General features: G+C 49.2%; 1 protein-coding gene across 1 annotated transcript in view; it reads right to left on the bottom strand.

Moving 5' to 3' along the window:
• Marchf10 (membrane associated ring-CH-type finger 10) overlaps positions 1 to 22,402 on the bottom strand; it is a 106,304-nt gene continuing 83,902 nt past the window's right edge. Inside the window, exons 9-12 of the mRNA XM_052757881.1 lie at positions 19,416 to 19,525; positions 10,131 to 10,244; positions 3,414 to 3,456; positions 1 to 169 (exon numbers count right to left, since the gene is read on the bottom strand). Coding sequence (XP_052613841.1) covers positions 114 to 169; positions 3,414 to 3,456; positions 10,131 to 10,244; positions 19,416 to 19,525 — 323 coding nt within the window. The 3' untranslated portion in view covers positions 1 to 113. The remainder of the gene's footprint in view (positions 170 to 3,413; positions 3,457 to 10,130; positions 10,245 to 19,415; positions 19,526 to 22,402) is intronic.

Genomic DNA, 22,402 nt, shown 5'->3' with positions numbered 1-22,402 from the left:
CACTGGCTTCAGGTTCAGTAAAGAGGAGAGAAGAAGGGAGGCACAGGGGTGGGGGCGCAGAAAGGGCTTCTGGGTGGAGAGGTCTCTGCCGCACTCCACGACCAGCTCCCTCGCTAGATGACCCGGCCTGGGTAAACACTGCTTTCATTACCATCTCCCGACTCGGAACCTAGAAAGCAAGACCATCTCTCAGGCTCCAGGGCTTCAGGATCTGCCACACGGGGCAGGGTACCACTGCCCTTCTTTCTCCCACCCTGGCCCCAGTGGCCAGCCCCCCCCCCCCCCCCACACACACACAGAAATGGAATATGGAGCAGGATGGGGGAACACTTTAATCTGGGGCTGAGGAATCTCCAGGCTGCCTGCACTGGAGCTCCAGCGGGGTCAGGGGCAGCTGGACAGCGGGCTGCTCTATTAATCTATTTCAGCTGTCTCTGCCCGCCAGTCTGGTGATAAAGTTTGTAGACTGAATAGCTGGTAGAACCTTTGCCTTCTCTTAGGATGAGGTTCCCAAGTGAACTCTACTGCCTAACGTGATTGAGGGTGTGGAGGGGGCGAGGGCAGGTGGCATTGGGGGGGGGTGGCTGAAAGGTCCAAGTACAGCAAATGGAACAGGAGAGGGGTTCCCTCATTCTTGGGGAAACTCTTCTTCTGGGTCCTTCCTTTTGTCTTGGTTCGAGAAAGCGTTCCCAGACTACGCAGAAACACTACCACGGTTGAAGAAGTCAAGGAACAGGAGCAAATGACGCCTTGACATTCATACCCCAACCCTCTTATCACTGCTTCTAGTCTCCGTGGGTGCCCCAGCTACCGTGGGTGTCCCAGCTCCCTCTCCCACGCTGGGAGTTGGCTCATCACCTATACGCATATCAGCAGGTGACGCGCTCTCGTTCCGGCCTCCGTCTTGGCTATGGTCATGGCCATTTGTGCCAGCTGGGAAGCAGCTGCCAGAGACACTGGGTCAGGAGCCCTGTAACAGGTTGGCTCACACATCAAAGGATCCGCCTGAGATGCCCTCACCTCAGTGTTACTGGTGGGGTCTTAGGTTCAGGGAAAGGAACCCAGTAAGAAGGCTGGCGCGGGCACCCCAGGGCCACAAGGCAGCTGGCACCTTTCGTGGCACCCTTTGTACCCTGATGTTTTGTCCTTTCCCGCTCGCTGTGTTTACCTGGACTGGACTGGGGTGGCAGGTCACAGCTGTGACTCAGTGCTGGCAGGCCATATTAACCAAATGCTGCCAACCAGGTGAGTCATGCCAGGCTGTGGGGGCCAAAGAAGAAAAGTGTGGCCAAGAGGGAGGCCTGGCCTCCTCCGGCTCTGCTTCTGATGCTTGACTTTTGTCTTGATAGTGGCTTTGGCACAGAGACAGGCTAAGGGCTGCCAGTGCTCATTCATTGAGGACAGTGTGTTGGTCCCTTTGTTCTGGGCTCTGCACAGCCTGGACTGACTCTCCCTTCCCTACTAGTAGCTCGGGAGTGTACAGGACTAGGGGCAGGTAGATGGAACCTGGTCTGTATTTCCAGGAAAGAACCGGTTGCCCTATGGCCTGCGAACGGTCGATTCTGGAGATGGGCCAGCTCCCAACTGAGATAGCAAATGAGTGGTAGACAATCAGAGGGACCATCTGCATGGGAGGAGCAAAATAAGTCGGTTGCGACTTATTTTGGTTGGTGGTGGTTAGGACAAACGCCCTGGACCTCACTATACAATGCAGGCTGGCCTGGAACTTGCAGCAGTCTGCATGGGCCACCATGCCTGTCGATATTCCTTTCTAAACATTCCTTAGGGAGAGCAGCCAACTGTAACGCAGGCTCAGAAACCAAGGCAGCCCTTCGGGTCCTGATGCAGTGCACCGACTCTGGGTCTGGGGGAGCCCTCTCCGCCTACAGGACACAGCGGTCACAAGGGGCACTAGGGGGCGCCCCTGCCCAGCCGAACCCTCTCGGACGCGCCCGGCCTCGCAGGTTCCGAACCGGGTAACGCTGCGGGCGCCTCCGAGGCGGGGCGGGGCCCCGGGCAACAGGACCCTCTGCAGGTCTCCCAGCTGGGGACCAAAGCCCGCCGCCTGTCACGTCCCTGTAAGAGCATGAGGCCCTCGCCGAGGCCTCGCTGACAACCCGTGCGCGGACGCCTGGCCGAGGTGCGGTCCCCGGGAGGCGGTGCGTGCGGGCGGAGACACAAAGGTCTTTTAGACACCGCACCGCCGCCTTCCCTGCTGCACCCAGGCAGCAAGCCGGGGTCTGGGGACGACTGCACGAGCGGTCCTGGGGCTTCGCTCCAGGGGGCGCCAGGCCGTCGGGCAGGCTGGCTTGGACCCCACAATCGCGCGGGGATTGGGGCTCCAGAAGCTCCTTTTGTATCGAGAAGAAAGGGCCTTTCCCATCTCTGAGCACCGTGAGCCTGGCTCCCTAGGACTGCGTGCCCTGAATAGAAAGCTTGCTTCTCTAGGGTTGCAGTCGGGGCCCCACCCTGGGGAGCTCTGGACTGGTGCAATGTCTCTTCTGGTCAGGTATTTATTTGTGGAGGGCGGGGAAGGGGCCCACAAAACATCCCCGCAATGAGCTGCATCAATCCTGTCTGTGGGCTGTGCGTGAAAGACACATTCCAGAGCCCCACCCCATCGCTGGAGTGGAGACTGTGGGAGGGCCCAGGAATCTGTGTTTAGGGTAAGTTCTCGAGATCCGTGATGCCAGCGTGGGAATCACTCTCCTAAGCTTTCAGGACAAGGCAGGCTGCTGTAAAATTTCTCCTCCAAGAACCCAGAGAGACCCACTTGTCACATCCCTCTATTTCCCTGCGACGCTTATTCTTTCTGTGGATAGAGTCTTAAGGCCGGCCTCTGAGCCCTCTGCTTTAATTAGGCTCATTTTCTCCAGGGAGAATTTCTGTGCAATAAGGAACCTGTCTGAAGGAGGCTGGAGACCTGTTAGCTTTGTTCAGCCTCTAAATCCAGTCGGGCCACTTGATGATACTCAATGGCATCAAAACACAATCAGAATGCTTGCTTGTCAAAGGAACGTTCTCTCTGGTAATGGCTAACCAGCCTGCTTCTAGGATCTGAGAAGGAAAATCCCAGACAGGATCCTGGCAGGAAACAAAAACAAAAACAAAACAAAACAACAAGACCTCATCAAGTGCTGGATGCCAGAGGATGCTAGGGAGGAAACACTCTCTTCCTCCTAGCCGACCCTTTTCCTTGGTTTCAGGATGAATTAAAATTCTTATCTGCTCCACCTCCAGCCTTCCTGATTGATTGTTAGTGAAGGCTAGAGTTTCCCAAGCTTTGTGGGGTTATTTTTGCCTCTGGGTGGTGGTCATGACTTCCTTCCACAGTATTAGGTTCAACACCGGAGCAGAAATGACTTAGCAAACACCCTTAAAGAAGGCAAGACAGGATGGACCCCCAAACCTACTTTCATTTTCTTCCGGTCTGGGTTGTGGGTGATTTCTTGACAACTATGAGAGAGGAGACAACGAGACATGAATTGTTTTTACAATGCAGTTGTGAACAGCTGTATAACTCGTGTGTCTCACCAAGGTGCTCAGGATCAGGGCTGGTATTCTGCACTGGTGGAGCTCAGCTTGTCCCAAGGACAGCGCCGTGATAACCCGGGTCACCTTGCTGTTTCTGGGCTTCTATATTCGGCAGTGTGAACAGACTTGCTTCCTTTTAGCAATTGATCTGAATAGCAGAATCCCTTTCTGATGGTCCCGGCACAATTTGCAGGCTGTGGGGAGGAAGGCTCTGCTAACTAACTGGCCACTTGCCTCACCACGGACTTTTAAACAATCGCTTGTATTCTCTGCCTGGCAGGAAGCTGCCGACCCATCCAGGCCCTGGGCTCTCTTTGTTCTGATTTTATGGCATTTTATGCCACAATAGGAAACGCTGTGTACTCCATGGGAGCCCACTGTGCCAAGCTGCAAGGATGTGGGCCCTGTTGTATTGGGTCTGGTGCTATTTCCCCCGGGGAGAATAGGGACTTTGTATCAGGCTGGGAACAGAACAAGGGGTGCTGGACACTGTTAGAGGACAACCCCCTGGCCTGGGTGGAGGCGGCACTTGTCTACAGGCTCTTTTCTGTGCCAAAGGGGGGGGGGGTCAAAGGAGGGATGATATTTCGTTTAGAGTAGCAGGTCCTGGTTACCTGTGAATTATACATCAGGACTGTGCTAACCTCTGCTGCCACACACCACAGCGAGGGCCACTGAGGCAACCTCACTGGTGCTGCCTCGACATTCTGTGCCAGATCCTGATGTCTATGACCCCTTGCACATCACTAGGAATCCTGTCCTGCTGAGCAGATGTCAAAAGGTCAAACCTGGGCTTCCCACGTTTTGGGTAGATTTGGCCCCTTGAGGCAAGAGCTTCTGGTTTTGTAGAAATAGTGTAAATGGGGATGGTCCACTGAGGAAGGGATGGACATGTGGTACCCTACCTGCCTCCTAAGCCGGCCACTGTACTCCCTGACTTCTGCCACTAGCCTGGCATTGTGACTATTAACAACACACCGGGGGCAGAGGACGAAGAAGGGCATTCTCTCCTGAAGATACCAATAATCAGAGACAAGAGTCAGACCAGGAGGCAGGTCATGAAGGGGGTTCTGGGGGAGCTGACCCCAGATGATGGAGCATCCCACGTGGGTATAAAAGGGAAATATGTGAAAAGGGAAAGTCCATTTAACTTCTCCATCTAGGCCAGACTGCCCCATCAGACTAGAGGGTGAGCAAGGCAGCATCAGCCAGTGGTCCCTGGAGATGCTCCCATCATAAGCACCTGATGCTAGGAAAGGAAGGGCCAGCTTGCTGCTGGGCAGCTTCATAGAATAACATCAGTGCTTCCTTCAACTGGTCCTGAATACACTCACGCATGTGCACACAGGGACACACACACACACACACACACACACACACACACACACACACACGCACACGGCAGTGGGGGGGGGGTATTTGTCATCCATACTCCATGCTGGGCCCTTATCTCTTTATGCCACTGTAACAGCCATCCAGCTGGTCTCTTCCTCCTTACCCTCTAGGTAAGTCTACTGCACTTACCCACACAAATACCAGAATGTTCTTGTTTGTCAATCCAGGCTGGAAACCGTCCGGTAGCCTCCAGAGCCACACCCCAACCTTCCAGCCCAGCGCCCTGACTACACCTCAGCTTCACTTCCTGCCAGTCCCTGCCGGGAACCTTCTTGACAGTCTGAGCATGTGGAGTTTTACACATCTCCAGGCCGCTATGTCTTCTTCGGTGTGGAATACACTTCCCCACCTACCCTACCCCAGTCCATCTGTCACACTCTTCAAGATTCAGTCCAAGCATCGTCTCCTTGGCTGATCAGCTGACAAAAGCCACAACGACAGCAACATTGTCAAGGTAGCAAGGACTGAGGGCAAAGGGCAAACTCCCTGCTGGATCGAAGGCTAGGCCTCCTCACAGCATCTCTGGAGAGCCTGGCTGGAGCTCTGCCCTGGAGAAGTGTGTAGAAGGAGGAGATGAGAGCCCCTCATTTCATCCCTCCATTCTGCTCTTCCTCCAGCTCAGTTTTCTATCACCACACCAACGGGTTTGGGATCCCCTTGGTCACACATGTGTCCTCAATTAATGTATTTAAAGACTTGTTTTACTTTTTAATACTGTGTGTGTGCATGTGTATGTGCACATGAATGAAGGTGCCCTTGGAAACTAGAAGAGGGTGTCAGGTTCTCTGGAGCTGAAGTTACAGGTGACCGTGAGCCACCCAAAGTGGATGCTGGGAACCAAACTTAGTCCTCTGCAAGAGTGGTCCTCCATCTTAATGGCTGAGCCATCGCTCCAGCCCTACATGTTCTCTCGGTAGATGCTGAGCCAAATATGGGCAGCATTTGTCTTCATCATCTCTGCATCCCCAGGATATGATTTAAAACCCAGCACATAGTAGGTGTGCAGGATAAATGAGTATACCTTGAATTCTCTACAAATTTGTACTGTCCCTTTCTCTAAAACGACACTCAAGACTTGCTACCCGAAAGAAAGAGATTCTGATTCAGGAATTCCTTGGACATTGAAGTCTGACTGAGCATTGATTATGTACCAGACATTTTCCAGGCACTGGAGAACTGCAGTTCCATGCCCAAGTTAATAAAGTATAACCACAGTCGTCCCCCCACCCCGCCCCTGCCCCCACGCATACACGCATACCACCATTTTATTTGGCACTCAGTGTCACTGAGTCCATAGTGCCCAGTGCTTGGTCTAAGGTCAAACATGATTCACCCTGTGTCTAAGGGGAGCAGGTCCAGAAGGCCCTGTTTTATCTTCAAACAGCACAGGACAGTCTCAATGAGGAGACTGTCCATTGCTGGGACCACTGGAAACCCAGCAAGTCCCAACGAGGGAAGATGTGGTATTTATTTTACAGCCTCTGTGTGCTCCCTGGACCTGTGGGTTCTCCTCCTACTCCAATGCTGTTTTCCAGTTATATTATTATTGTTGTTGTTGTTGTTGTTGTTATTTTTGTTTTATAAATATGTGAATCCTGTCTCTCAACTTAACTGTAAGTTCCTCAGAGAAAGGGGACATCATGGTATCACATCAAGTCATACAGTCACTTTCTTTGATTGAGTCCCATCTGTGAAAGGTAACTTCCAAGGTCAGCTTGACTGCATTAAGAAGTGCACACCGTGGGTGTGTCTGTGAGGGCTTTCCAGAGAGGATAAGTAAAGGAGGAAGACCCACCCGGAATATGGGTGGTGCCATCCCATGCGCTGTTGTCCAGGACTAAATAAAGAAGAAGAAAAGGGGAAGCCAGGTGCCGTGACACAGACCTTTACTCCCAGAACTTGGAGAGGGCGAGACAGACAGATCTGTGAGGTCAAAAGCCAGCCTGGGTGGTCTACATGTTGAGTTCCAGGCCAGCTGGGGGATATATAGAAAGTTCTGGTCTATTTTTTAAAAAAGTCGAAAGAGAAAGGCAGTATTCATCCCCATGCTCTCTGGTCTGCTGAGATATGAGTGGGCTTCCTCATGATCCTGCCAACACACACAAGCTGGTCTCACTGTCACACTTTCTTTGCTATAATGATGTATGTCCCCCTCAAACTGTGAGCCCAAGCAAGTCCTTCTTCAGTTTTTTGTTTGTTTGTTTGTTTGTTTGTTTTTAGATATTTTATCACAATGACAAGAAAGCAACCCACCAACCACCTCAGCTCCAGGTGCACATTGGAATGAGGAAATGACCGTCACCACCACTGAGAGCATTTATCACAAGGTCTCTTCGTGAGACACAAACAAGAAGCCTGATGTGAAGGGCTTCTCCCATGCTTCTAGCAAAGGAGAGAGGTTTCTCTTCCAAGTCAGTGCATCTCTTTCGACAAATGCTACTCTCAGGTTCTGGCAATCCTGAGACAAAGTCGGGAGGAGGTGGATTTGACGCTTTCCACTGGCCTCCAGCTTTCGTGTAGATGTTTCTTTTTTTAAAGATTTAGAAGAAAAAAAAACCCAAAAACTTCTGAATTATGTACATATGCATGTCTGGGTGTGGGGATGTGCATGTGAGTGCAGTGCCTATGAAGGCCAGAAGGGGGCGTGGGTCTCCTAGATGCTGGCGTTACAGGCTGTTGTGAGCCCCCTGATGTGGGTGTTGGGAACGGAGCAAGAGCAGCATAAACTCTTAACCACTGAGTCATCTCTCCTGCCCATGTGGAAGCCTCTTCACTGGCCATTTATAACCAGTTACAGCTTTGTGCTTGGAGCGGGTGAGGTGTGCGTCGGGGTTTCCCAAGTTACACGTGAGCTGACGGTGAGAGAAGCGGGAGGCTTGTCCCTTTCTATCCCGTCCGCTCTGCTACTCCTTTTCCAGAACAGACTTGCCAGGAGTCTCCTGAGAGGCAAGACTGTAGGCCTTGGTTTTCGTTCATGGGACTGGACTGTCTTCTCATACTTGCTTTGTAGCCCCCCTGGTTGATGCTATGTCTGATGGCTGACTCCAGGGCCATCTGTAACCCACATCAACCCCGATGCTTTGAAGTTCAATGCGTAATAAAAAGTTCATTAAAAGATGCAGGATCATGAAAATGAAGTTACAGAAATATTAACAAAGGACCGTTTTCTGCTTCCGGTACTTATCCTTTTTTTTTTTTTTTTGTAAAGTATTTCTATGAAGAATTTATGTCACCATTAAAACCATGGGGAGGTTAAGGAAGGGCAGGCCTGGGCCACAGAGAGGGTGAAATTCTTCAGGAGATAGATTGACAGAAACCCAGCCTGTTGTCTTCATTGAACACTCAGGATATGAGGGAATAATTTAACCAGAAAAAAAAGTAGAAATGGGTCTACAATTCCTGTGACCAGTGGTTTGAATTCAGCATTTTCTCTTTTTGAGACAGGGCCTCACACCCTAGGCCAGCCTTGAATTTGCTTTGTAGCTGGGGATGACCTTGAACTTCTGATCCTCCTGCCTGTCTCCCAAATGCTGGCAGGTGTCATCAGTCCTGGCTTGTGTGATGTTGGGGACCAACCTCATTGCTTCATACACGGTAGACAAGCGCTCTGCCAGCTGAGCTGCATCCCCAGCCTCCAAATCCAGCGTGAGTTTTTGCTGTTTTGTTTTTGATTATTTTGTTTTGTTTTGTTTTTGTTTTTCGAGACAGGGTTTCTCTGTGTAGTTTTGGTGCCTGTCCTGGATCTCGAGATATAGACCAGGCTGGCCTCGAACTCACAGAGATCCTCCTGGCTCTGCCTCCCGAGTGCTGGGATTAAAGGCATGTGTCACCGCCGCCCAGCACTGTTTTGTTTTTGAAATAGGGCTTTACTACATAGACCAGGATGACCTCAAACTCAGAGATCCGCCTGCCTCTGCCTCCCGAGTGTGGGGTCGAAGGGCTTGAACCATCACATCTGGCCCTGAATCCAGTGCTTTTAATAGAAGTGGTGGTGTGGAGAGTGTCGGCGAGGACTGCACCCCAGCATCCAGGCAGCAATGGTGCTGGAAGAAGTCTGCCATCACTGAGGGAGAGGAGAGCCGAGAAGAGAGAGGAAGAGGAGAAAGAAGGAAGCCAAGAGAAAGAGGGATTCAGAGCTCGGGTGACAGATCACCGAAGTTGCCTCTAGCACCACCAGTGGCTTGTCCACTGCCACACTGACTTACTCTCCTGTCACGCCCCAACAGGAGCAGAGGTCAAGAGCAAGGTCTCCAGGGGTGTCCTGGAAGTCCCAACAGTGCAATCAGCCCCTGGCACGACTGGGCACCTTCCCTTTCCTCCCAGAGTTCTTGTCTCAGGTGGCCATAGGAAGCCATTTGATGAAGTGGAAGTTCCCGAGGGCTCAAGGTGCTGAGACGTCAGAGGTCCACCCATTGTTGACTTTGCTAAGTGGCAGGGCCAGGCTTCTCCCTTCATCCCGTGTTATTCTTGCTGGCCACACTTCCTTATTAAAGAACAGCCATTCCGGTACATACATGGTCATTTGCCAAACGGGGCCACTATCAACACCTTTACTTCCTGGCAGCCTGAGACACACACACACACACACACACACACACACACACACACACACACACTCACACAGAGGCCTACTGTACCTATGGCAGCCTTCAGGGACACACACATACATAGAGGCATACTGTACCTGTGGCATCCTTCAAGAAACACACACACACACACACACACACACACACACACACACACACACACACATTGTACTCTGGGATCCAAAACACAGCTGTCAGAGCTAACATCTTGGAGTATGGCCGCTCACTAGCTCTCAGGTGTGGAATGGCCTGCTTTTGCACAGATTCTCTTTGCTTGAGCAGAGCACACACCCTCACAGAGCATACACTTAACAAGAGCATTCTTGCACACCTCTGTTTTGCAGAGCAGGTCTCCCTAGAGACTCCTTCACTTACATGGCCACTGACGACCACTTAATTACTATTTGAATCTGACAGTAAGCAATTATGTGATTATACCTGCCTTCAGCCAGAGGTCACTGCACATACACTCAGCAGCTACTAAATCTAGGACCTAACAGTGACAGTCCTGGACCTTGTCAAGTGACGGAGGCCTTCAGGAGACTGCAGGTCTAAGAAACAGCATCACGTGGTGTTCTGGGCTGTGCCGCTGGCTCCTCCTGGAGCTGGACTTACCCTCTCTCTGGAAGCCCGCCTGTAGTTGAGTGTCATGAGTTCTGCAAACCTCTGCTCATACAGGTGAAGTAGCAGTACCAGATACAAGCCGGAGTTCATCAGCCTACTCTGTACCTGCATGCGGGAGAGAAAACCCGGAAGTTCATCCACAAAAAACTCACAGGCTCAGCCACAGCATGGCAGGGAGAAAGGGGAAAGAGCCCACGTCCAGAAAAAGGCCTGCCTGGGGACCATGAGACAGAGCAGGAGGCGGCCTGGGGCGACGGAGCTCAGCCACCTTCCTGCAGTTCTCTGCTACAGAGGGGAGGAGGCTCTGAGAAAGTTCCATTGTCCAGGCTAACTCCCATCCCACAGACATTTGAGAGGATTCACTGAAACCAGTGCTGTGGGGTGCACAGGGCAGAATGCCTCAGAGCTTGCTGGAGGGACCCGATCACCCCATGTCAGGGAGAGAGCCACAGACACCTACAGCGGAGGTCTGCCGGGGGCAGGAGGCTGGCTGAGTGGACACTGGAGAGAGATGATTTTGATGGTAGGTGGTGGGAGGGTGTTAATGACAGAATGTTCCAGGGTGTGTGTGTGTGTGTGTGTGTGTGTGTGTGTGTGTGTGAGAGAGAGAGGAGAGAGAGAGAGAGAGAGAGAGAGAGAGAGAGAGAGCAGGGCATGCAGTGGGTAAAATTCTCTCCTGGCTAGAGTATGTTGGCAAGTGTTTGTTTTGCCTCTTTAAAAAATGTGCTTATTCTTTGAGTATTTCATACATGTATGTATACAATATATTTTGCTCGTGTCCACCCCTGACTCTCCTCCTTCCAAACCCCTTTCTCAACTTTATGTCCTTTTCGTATTTATTATTTATCTTTTATAGCTCACCGAGTCTTTAGTTCCTTGATTGCGCTACACAGCCCTTCCTGAGTCATCCCTTCCAGGAGCACTAGTAAGGGGAGGAGGGGGACACCCATCTGTCCTCCCACCAAATCCCATGGGTGGTGGTGTTCCAGATGGGTCAGCCTGTGCTCAGGGAGCCACCCAGCCCCTGGGGACTAAAATCCTCGCAGGGGTCAGGACCCTTTATAGCATCCTTGGAAAGGGTCAGAACTGTTGACAGTGCCCAGGTTAACAAAGCATCAGCGTGACAGGGAGGCCACCTGGGGCAGCTCATCTTCTTCCTGCAGCTGCAGATGCGCTCCCTGGCCATCCCCCTGTTCCTGGCTGATCAAGGGCAGCTCAGGAAGTTGGCACAGAACTCAAGTCTCCAAGGACCCGGTGGCCTCCAGGAAAGGCCCGCTCAGAGGCTGAGCAGGGATCTCCATGCCCTTCCTTGTTATTAGGCCATCTCCGGTTCTTGGTGAGACAAGTGACCTCAAGGTCACTGTGCAAGGCCTCTGTACTGTCCTGTCTTTCAAGACTGAAACTCACTCTCCAAAGCACTTACACTCCTATTTTTAGCCTTTGAGTGTGTGTGTGTATGTGTGTGTGCCCTCGCGCGCACACTCTTCTGACCTCAACCCAAAACAGGCATCCGCACACTCTTCTGACCTCAACCCCAAACAGGCATCTTTCCCCCCTCATATTTTCTGTTTTATAATCTTCTTCCATCCCCTATCCACAATCCTCACAAGTCGATGCCTACTGCCTCCTTTCAGTACCATCTCCAGAGCTGCCTCCTCCAGGAAGCCTTCCCGCTGTGTGTTCCTCCACTCCAGCCAAACCGCCGTACCCCTCTCTCTGCTAGAGGGTTTTCTCTCTTTGCCAGGGGTGGAGGGGCTTTCAGAGCAGACTCTCTGGCAAGAAATGGCAAAGCAACCCGCTAGCTAGAAAATGGCTGGGAGCGACTGGGCTTGTCAAAGCATTCAGAAAAATCACCTACTTTTTATGGCTCAATGAGGCCTGGAGGCATGCAGATGGGAAAAGACCCACTAATGTGTTCGGCAGATAATCTGAAAAGTCACTTCTAGTAGATCATGCCTCTTCTCTGTTCCGTGGGAGGGAACCTGCCATGCGAGACATAAACAGCCTTTGCACAATGAGCTGCTGACACAGGCGCTCTGACCAATCAGGGAGGCGTGTTGGCAGGTGATGGGGAGCCTGCCCTTCGGTCCACTGCAACGCTTTGTTCACAGGGTTCCAGGGAACTACATTTTGAAGAGTTATTTACTGGTGCCATTCTTGACCCAATGACATCTCACTCCGACTCCCATGTGGAGTTCCCTTTGTTACGGGCCTGACAGGCCTGGGGCTGTGGGGGTGGGGGTGGCAGGGGAGTGGGGGTGGTGGGGGTGGCGGGGGGGGGCACTAGCAAGAGAGGACATGGGACACTGTGGACAGGAGCTCTGAGAGCTTCTTTGCCTACTGGTCATTGCCCTTCCCTCCCCAGCTCCTATCTTTTGGGTTCTTTAAAATGAACTAATTATTGTACACATGTGTATGCACGTGTGTACATGATGCGTCTGTGTGTTCATGCGTGTGTATGTCATGGCACACATATGGAGTTCAGAGAAAAGCTCTGTGGAGTCAGTTCTCTCTTCGCACCTTTGAGTGAGTCCAGAGGTGGACCTGAGGTAGCTCAGCTTGAGAGACAAGCACCTTTACTAGATGGCCAGCCAGCCTGCCCTTCCTTTGCTTAACCGTCCTTGTGGTCCAGAGACTCGCTCTGATGCCAAGTGTCGGCATCTAGATAACACACAGCAGAAGCTGGTGCCCCCCTGGTGTTTCATGCAGCCCTTCAGTGTGCTCCAGAGAAGCAGCCCCTGGGTCTTAAGGTGATTAGGAGCTTGCATGTGCCCAAGGACATCTGTCCTTGGCTGAGATGAAGCAACGTCATGCCTGAGCTACAGAGAAATGCCTGCCAGAGGCCACCGAGACCCTCCTGTGTGCCAGAGCAAACACGGCAGTGGCGAATCCCTGGGAGACCACGGGCGCGGTTCTGGAAGTGCTGCTGGTGGGATGGGCAGCCCAGGGCCATCCGACACGGTGACTTTAGGGAAACATTTTAACTGTGCACTGCCAGGGTGACTCCAATTCATAAAAGGAGACAGGTAACCTCCCTTCTGCCTGTTTCCTGCAGGCATTATGTAAATTGAGCTAACACAGGTGGCCTTGATATTTTGCAAAACAAATAATATCCTGCAGGAGGCAAGAAATGAAAGTGAGATTTTTACCAACACTGTGCCTGAGGTCTGTGGACAACCCTTTTTTTTTGCACCTGGACTCCTGGTGTCTGGCCCAGTGCCTGGGGCATGGTGTGTGCTGGGTAAACATATGAACAGGTGAACCAAGAATCAAACTTGGGCTTTTCCATGGCCTTTGTTCTGACCCTCCTGTGCTATACCACTGCTCACTTATGACCCTCATTAGAAGGCAGTGGTGTTGGTCTTGGGTACTCTCATATATCCCAGGACACTGTGGGGCATACAGTAGGTGCTCAATAAAAGCTCCAGATGTAACCTTTTATATTATGTTTTATATTATGGATATTTTCCCACAATTGAAAACAAGTGACACCTGTCTCCATTCTAGGCCTGGGAATCAGCATTTGAAACGGAAGTAAGTCTTGCAGCTGAAGGTTACAAGCTGTCATCTTGGGTGGTAAGCCGTGGGGGATTTTTGCATGATTTCGTTGTTGTTGTTTATGTGGGACAGAGTCTGTGTAGCCCAGGCTGGTTTCAAACCTGCCGCGTAGCTGTCAAAATGTTTGTAGAAAAAGGTCTGGATATAAGCTAACAACATAAGAATCAAACTGAGTCCCCTCTAAGGGAGACATTTGGGTTAACAATGACTTTATAGTTTGAAAATTAAGTGTTTTGCAATCGTGTTTCTTAATTTTCTTTTGGATCATGTTAGAAGAGAGGGCAGCTTTAAGTTATAAAGCTAATGCTGGGACAATTCATATAACAAATTTTTATTGACTGTTTATTTTATAATAACGAATATTATTGACTGCTTCTAGATCAGAACCATGCATTACAATACAAATCAAGGCACACAAACCACATGTAATTTGAAAAATTATAACGTCATGTGGAAGTTTTAAAAAATCAGTGAAATTAATATGAACAAGGTATTTTATTAACCCAGTATATCTAAAACATTATTTCAGTGTATAATTACTGCTCTATGTTGCTTAAGCACAGGGGACACATTCTGGGAAATGCGTTGCTAGGCAATTTCGTTGTGTGACCATCAGAGTGTACTTACACAAACCTAGATGGCATAGCATGCTAAACACTGAGGCCTCACGGGATGCGGCATCCACACGCGCAAATCTCGTTTCCGCTGAAAGGGCATGAAGCAGCCTGGGGGGCTGTAACCCAAAATTATCAACATGACATTTATTTATTCATTTATTTACTCATTAGAGTATGTATGGGAGAATGTGCACCACGGTGCACAGGAGGATAGCAGAGACAACTTTTGGAAGTCAGTTCTCTCCTTCCCTACGCGGGTCCTGGGGACTGAACTCAGATTGCCAGGCTTGTGAGATTGCCAGCACCTTTACTCAGTGAGACGTCTCACTGGCTCTGGGGGATGTTGGTTTTTTGTTTGTTTGGTTTTGGTTTTGGCATTAATTCTTTAAGAAAGTCTACATTTTGCTTCCAGTTATGAAGAAGAATTTTACAGGGTGTAGATTTCTAGGCTAGCTGGCTTCTTAAGCACTTCATTCCATTCTGCTGTGGATGATTGATTGATAAATAAAGTGCTGATTGGCCAGTAGCCAGGCAGGAAGTGTAGGCAGGACAAGGAAAGAGGAAAATTCTGGGAAGTAGAAGGCTGAGGCAGGAGAGATGCCGCCAGCTGCCGCCATGAGAAGATGTTAAGATACCAGTAAGTCACGAGCCACATGGCAACTTATAGATTAATAGAAATAGGTTCATTTAAGATATAAGAACAGTTAGCAAGAAGCTTGCCACGGCCATACAGTTTATAAGTAATACAAGTCTCTGTGTGTTTACTTGGTCGCGTCTGAGCAGCTGTGGGACTGGCGGGTGAGAGAGATTTGTCCTGACTGTGGGCCAGGCAGGAAAACTCTAACTACAGTCCTCTCACGTGTTTTCTGAGGTGTTGATATAAGGCTTATCTTTGCTTTTTAAATTTTACAAAATGATTTATTTTTATTTTATGTGTGTTTTAGTTAGGGTTTCTATTGCTGTGAAGAGACATCATGGCCACAACAACTCTGATAAAGGAAAACATTTAATGGGGGGCTTACAGTTTCAGAGGTTCAGTCCATTATCATCATGGTGGGACATGGCGGCATGCAGGCAGACATGGTGCTGGAGCTGAGAGTCCTTACATCTTGACTCATAGGCAACAGGAAGTGGTCTGAGACACTGGGCATGGCTTGAGCATATTGAGATCTCAGAGCCCACCTCCACAATGACACACTTCCTCCAATAAGACCATACCTACTCCAACAAGACCACACCTCCTAATAGTGCCACTCCCTTTGGGGCCATTTTCTTTCAAACCACCAAATGTACACTGGTATTTTACCTGCATATATGTCTGTGTGAGGGTGTCAGATCCCCTGGAACTTCAGTTATAGACAGTGCTAAACTGCCACCATGGGAATTGAAGAATTGAACCCAGGTCCTCTAGAAGAACAGTCAGTGCTCTTAACCACTGAGCCATCTTTCCAACCTCTGCTTTTTTTTTTTTTTTTTTTTTTTTTTTTTTTTGGTTTTTCGAGGTAGAGTTTCTCTGTGTAGTTTTGGTTCCTATCCTGGATCTCGCTCTGTAGACCAGGCTGGCCTCGAACTCACAGAGATCCGCCTGCCTCTGCCTCCTGAGTGCTGGGATTAAAGGCGCACCACCACTACCTGGTTCAGCCTCTGCTTTTTAATTTTTTGTTTGTTTGTTTGTTTGTTTGTTTGTTTTTCGAGACAGGGTTTCTCTGTGCAGTTTTGGTGCCTGTCCTGGATCTTACTCTGTAGCCCAGGCTGGCCTCGAATTCACAGAGATCTGCCTGGCTCTGCCTCACAAGTGCTGGGATTAAAGGCATGCGCCACCACTGCCCAGCTGCTTTTTAATTTTTTAAAGACAGATTCATGTGTATGAATGTTTTGCCTACATGTATCTATGTATACTACATACATGACGTGCCCATGGTAGCCTGAAGAGTGAGTCTGAATTGGAGCCAGCATTGCAGACAAGGGTGCTGGGGACCGAGCCTGGGTCCTTTGGAAGAGCAGAGCTACCCCAAGGGCTCCTCTGCTGTTGTGGCACATGTGTTAGAGCTTTGGTCCCCAGGGGCCACACTGTTGGGAAGTGAAACCTTCAGGCAGTGGGACCTAGGGAGGTCTTTAGGCCACTCTGAGTGTGCATGCTCTTGAAGGAAAATGCTGAGTACTAGCGCCTTCTTTCTCCCGCTGCTTCTTGGCTCCAAAGGTGATCAGTTCGCTCTCCCACACTTCTGCAGCACACTTTCACCAGAGGCCAGAAGTAACTCACTCAACCTTAGACCACAACCTCTGGAGCCAGGAGCCAAAACAAAGCTTCCTTGTAGGGATGGAAGCTGGCTCACATACTCACTGTGAAGTCTGAAGGTGGAGACCTTATCTGGGGAGGGGACAGGTCAGGGAATGCAGGAGTCTCTGCTACCTTCACAGCCAGCGGAGCAACTTGCCTCGGGAGGTCTCGGTTCAAGACAACTCAGTAGCCGGTATTGTTTGTAACTTCTGGAGTCTGACCCCTAGTGGTTCATTTTGTAGGCATATTTAAGCACAGCACAATTTGGTGAAACATTTTCTGGTGATGATTAACTCAATCCTGCATGCCTCAAAGCATTCATGAATCTCCTTGAGGAACAAAGTAAGCTAAATATGGATCAGCTGTGACTACATGGAAACTCTTTGTAAAGTCCATAAAGACAGGCTCCAAAGACTGAGAAAAACAAGCTTCCCACAGGGGTCTGAGGAGGGTCTGGTGCAGAAAAAGTCTCTAGTCACTCGGATAGTATAAAGGTCACCAGGCTAGAAAACATGTTGGACCCAGCCTTCTGGGTGGATGACAGGCATTGCCTTCCTTCCCTTGAAGGAACAACCTTGTGTGCCAACCTTCCAGGCTCCCCTAGTGCCCATCACAAGCACAAAGACCTCTGTGACTCCTACAATGGTATGTGTGAATATGGCCAAAAAAACGTATACATGTATGAAAATGTCATAATAAACCCCATTGTTTTCTTTTTGAAAATTTTTTATTTTGTGTGTATGAGTGTGTGCCTACATGTATGTCTGTGCACCACATGTGTGCCTGGACTCTGCAGAGGCCGGAAGAGGAGGTCAGATCCCTTGGAACTGGAGTTACAAAAGGTTGTGGGCTGCCATTTGGGGCTGGGAATCGAACCTGGGTTCTCTTCAAGAGCAGCCAGTGCTCTTAACCACTGAGCCATCTCTCCAGCCGCCAATTGTTTTTTTATGCTAAGTAAAAACACTAACTTAAAAATCCACAAAAAAGCTGGAAAGCTAATCTAACCCTATTGTTTAAAGAGGGTCTTTGGGAGGGAAGAGGCTCAACTAAGGATATCAAGATGAAGACCCATGATTGCATCCTTGTGGACTTATAAAAAGGAGTGAGATCAGAACACACACACACACACACACACACACACACACACACACACATAGCATACACGCACGAACACATGCACACACACATGCTACCTGTCCCTTTTCATGTGATGCCATGTCCTGCTTCAGGAATCTGCCAGCAAGCAGACCATCACCAGATAATAGGCCCTTGAATCTAAGAACATGATCTACACAATAAGCTTTCTCTGTGTGTGTTTGTGTGTGCTCAGCATGGACATCCACTGCCCTTGTAGCTCTAAGCCTGTTTTCTTAATAAAGTTGCCCAGTCTCACACATTTTGTTATAGTATTGACAAGTAGATGAAGGAAGTTTCTATTGCTGTGATGAAACACCATGATTAAAAAGCAAGGGTTTATTTGGCTTACACATTCGTTTTGCTGTTCATTACTGAAGGAAGTCAGAACAGGAGCTCAAGCAGGACAGGAACCTGGAGGCAGGAGCCAAGGCAGAGGCCATGGAGGGGTGCTGTTTACTGGGTTGCTCCTCATGGCTTGCTCAGCCTGCTTTCTTATAGAACCCAGGCCCACCAGCCTAGGGATGGCACCACCCACCATGGACTGGGCCCTCCCCTGTTAATCACTAATTAAGAAAATGTCTTACAGCTGGATCTTATGGAGGCGTTTCCTCAATATAGGTTCCCTCCTTTCAGATGATTCTAGCGTGGGTCAAGTTGACATAAAACTAACCAGGATAGGAAGTATAAATTTAATATAAAAAAGGTGCTATTTTCCTTTTTTTGGTATCAAGTATTTGATTTAGTGGGTATTTACCATATACAACATGTATTGATTAGAACTAGCCACCTTCTCATTAGTCACAAGTGGCTTGTGGCTTCTCCATTGGAGAGTGTAGTTCTAAATAGGAGATTGTTTGCCTGAGAATTAAGTGATTAACTTTGCCTTGGGCATAAATCACCTTCCACCCGAGGTTAATTAACTTTTTCACATTCTCAGCAATGTAATCCAAATACCCCAGGAGAGTCTTCTCCACTTATCCCATCCCCCAGTTCCACGGGTGTTATAAAGCACACAGTAAGCGTTTGCTTCATGCTTATTAGCAGGTCCTCATTACCCAGAATACTTGATATTTAAGTTGGGGACCATTTCCCTCAAGACCTTGAGTTTATTTTCTGTTGTTGTTATTAAATTATTTCAGCAAATTTGGACATGGGGTTTGCCCAGATTTTTTTTTCTTTCTGTTTCCATAGGTTCAGTCGGCTACTCCAGCCTCCCCATTTTGTCCCCAATAGCAGGTGGATGTCAACCAGGATGGCTGAGACTTCTCAGTTTTCCAATTTAGTGACATACCTTCTCAAAGAAGTGAGCCAAATAAGGCTCAAACCCAGGTCACACTTGGGCTTTTTAAATCCTTGGACCAAAGGAGCTTAAGTTGCTTTCTGCTCGAACCTCTAACCTACGTTTTTTATTTATTAAAGACTGGTTTATTTAATTTAATTTATGTGTATGAGTGTATTATGCATGTACACATGTATGTGCCTAGTGCCCACACATGCCAGAAGGGAAGGAACATTGGGTCCCCTGGAACCGGAGTTATAGATAGTTGTGAACCATTATGTGGGTGCTGGGAATCAAACCCAGATCCTCTTGAAGAGCAGCAAGTGCTCTTAACCACCGAGCCGTCTTCTCTAGGCCCCCTGCCTACTCTAGACCAGGAAGAAGGTGGCAGTGATATGTCTTACCCGGGATTGATGGTGCTTGTGGTAGAATTCGGTCATGTTGAAGTCATCCAGGTCGACCAGCAGGCCTTGTTTACACATCTCACAGGTCTTCACAGTACCTAGATCTGCTCCTGGAATCAAGAGTAAGAATCATATGTAAGAAAGTATAGTTCAGAATTTCTCTCTCTCTCTACACACACACACACACACACACACACACACACACACACACACACACACACACACACACATTTTTAAAATCATGTATTTTGTATATATGAGTGCTCTGTCTTCATGCATCCCAGGAGAGAGAATCAGATCCTATTACAGATGGTTGTGAGCTACCATGTGGTTGCTGGGAATTGAACTCAGGACCTCTGGAAAAGTAGCCAAGTGCTCTTACCACTGAGCCATCTCTCCAACTATCTCCCCCCACCCCACCCCCACCCTGCTACTTTTGTTATATACAACTCTGAGTCTGTGCTGGTACTTTGGACAGGAGATATTTTGAGACTGAACTTGTGTGTGTTATGAATTCCAAGCTTCAGTGATTTTCCTAGTCAGTCATCTTCTGGAGAAAATGACCTTGAATCTGAGCTCTGAACATCTTTTTCCCTTTGTGGTCATTTATTATTTGAGCTTCAGGCAGGTGAAATCTCCATGGCTTTCAAATAACAGGTCTTGTTTCTATCTAAATATGTAAACATAATGGGTCATAAAATTGGAATTGCTACCCGGAAAGAAGTCTCTCTCTAACACAGACCTTTGCAGGAGGAGCGACTGTTGGACCTATGGTCTCCCCCATCCCTTGCAGACCTAACAGTTCTGCAATAAATAAATCAGTACCAAATCCACAGAAGATGCTATCCTCAGCCAATGGCTTTGGCTACCAGATCTCCCTTTGCTCCCACCCGAGGAAAGGGGGTGAGGCTCGGGTGTGGAGTCCAGGCATGGCAGTGTCTGGGTTCGGCGCATTTGGGGAAAGGAATAGAAGGCTCCCTGCCCTGCTGTCCGTGTGAAAACGTGACCCGTGTTTGCTCTGCTTGTGCCCAGTTTGTCCTGCTTCCCCAAGGCAAAAGCAGGAGCTGCAGAACCATGGCTGTTCTGTGGAAATAAAAGTGCTGCACACACACACACACACACACACACACACACACACACACACACACACACACATTCACACACTATAGCTGCAGCATCTAGCTAATGTTTCTTACTAGGAGACATATCGGTTACCTGCACCTAGTTAATGACCAGAACTTTGCAGCCTCACACCCCAGGTCTCGCTTTCTATTGTGGATATGAAGAAATACTGAATCACAGAGACTGTTAAAGGCAGGGTGAACAGTTCATTTCCCCTTTCTGCAGTTGTTTGCTTCCATCCCCTCCCTCCCTCCCTCCCTCCCTCCCTCCCTCCCTTCTTTTCTCCCCCTCTCTCTCTCTCCATCATCAGCAATGATTGGTGACTGGACATGTATCTTCCATTCTAATCCTGCTGAACATATTCAAGCTCCCAAAATAGCATCGTGTTTAACTTGTTTCTTTTTCCTTTCTTTTTGGCCTGTGCTAAATGTTTAATTGGCTTGAATTTCTAGTAAGAGAAAGCCTTTGCATGGCTGTTGTAGAATTTGATCCTCTAAGGGACACAGCCACATGGGCAGCAGATTAGCTGTGCCTGCTTGCTGAGAGGCCACAACAGCCAGGGCCTATGGTCTGTTGACAAGGAGAGTCACTGGGCCCTCACTGAGTTTCCAGGCATGCCTCCCAGCCATTTGTATGCAGTTATGCCCTAACTGCATGTGGCTTGAGGGGCTAGAGAGGCCCTAGAGTATCCAGGTTGGGGGAGGGAAATTGAAGAGGGGTTCCATTTATGTGGCTATGGGTGGAGACTTTCCAGGGCAGCTGCTTTGGGGTCCCCCACGATCCTGCCAATAACTCCTTCATGCTCTGTGACTAGGCCCAATAAACTCACTGGTTCTCCAGGTTAAACTTTGGTGGAATCATACTTTGTCATTGGGGACTTACGAAGAGGTAGACACTGTTTGCATCTCCCCAGGGAAGGAGTAGGCAGGGCTATGGAAGAGTCGTTAGCAATCAGTGTACTCCTCCCCAATTTGGATTGAGTTCTTTGCTTGTGGATATGGATTTATGCATTTGGGGACTGATTCTGTATTTCTTGTGGGAGGAAAGATGCACCCATGGAGAGATAGAGAGTCAGTTAATATGATTACCCTGATGACATGCTATGGTGAGGGCACAGGGCTACAGCCCGTGGGGGCAGGGTAAAGCTCTAGATCTGCTACCTGGCCTGAGACCGATAAGAAGAAAAGAGAAACAGGATCTGGCTGAGGAGTACCAGTTCCAGGGAGGGTGGGCTGAAAGACACAGTGGCCATTTTCTACTTGACCGCTATGACAGAGTCCCTTTCAGTTAACCTCCCCCAGCCTAGATAGTCTAGCTCCTCCCTCATTATGAAAGGCATGCTTTACTCTCTGCCAAGAACATTGTAGCCAACCTCCCATGTGTCTGTATTTAGGTTGTCACTTCCTGGGAGAACTGAGAGGGGGCTTCACGCCCAGCTATGAGATCAGTCTGACAAAGCCGCCGCATTCGAAGCCCTTTAATGTAATCTAGAAAATCAGAGTGACGCGCTACTTACCCCTCTGGCAAGCAGGCAGCTTTGCTTGAGCTCTTTGTAAAAAAGATTTTTATTTATGAGCATGGGTACGCACACACGTGTGTGAGTACCTACAGAGGCCAGAAGGGGGTATCACATTCCCCAGAGCTGCCCGATGTGGGTTAGGAACTGAACTTTGGTTCTCTGCAAGAGTAACAAGTGCTCTTAACCACCGAGTCATCTCCCTAGCCCCCACTGGGTTCTTAAGTGATAGCCCCCACCCCACCCCCACCCTGCAAATGAAGTAGACTTCTATATGTATTTGTGGGGAGTCTCTCATGATGGACCTTTTGGTGCTATTAACTGGACAGGGCTACCATATGTTTGCTGA

The sequence above is a fragment of the Peromyscus californicus genome, unplaced genomic scaffold (assembly GCF_007827085.1).
Source record: "Peromyscus californicus insignis strain IS unplaced genomic scaffold, ASM782708v3 Scaffold_3__1_contigs__length_106647218, whole genome shotgun sequence".
Classification (NCBI taxonomy): domain Eukaryota; kingdom Metazoa; phylum Chordata; class Mammalia; order Rodentia; family Cricetidae; genus Peromyscus; species Peromyscus californicus.
This window is presented reverse-complemented; position numbering and strand designations above follow the sequence as displayed.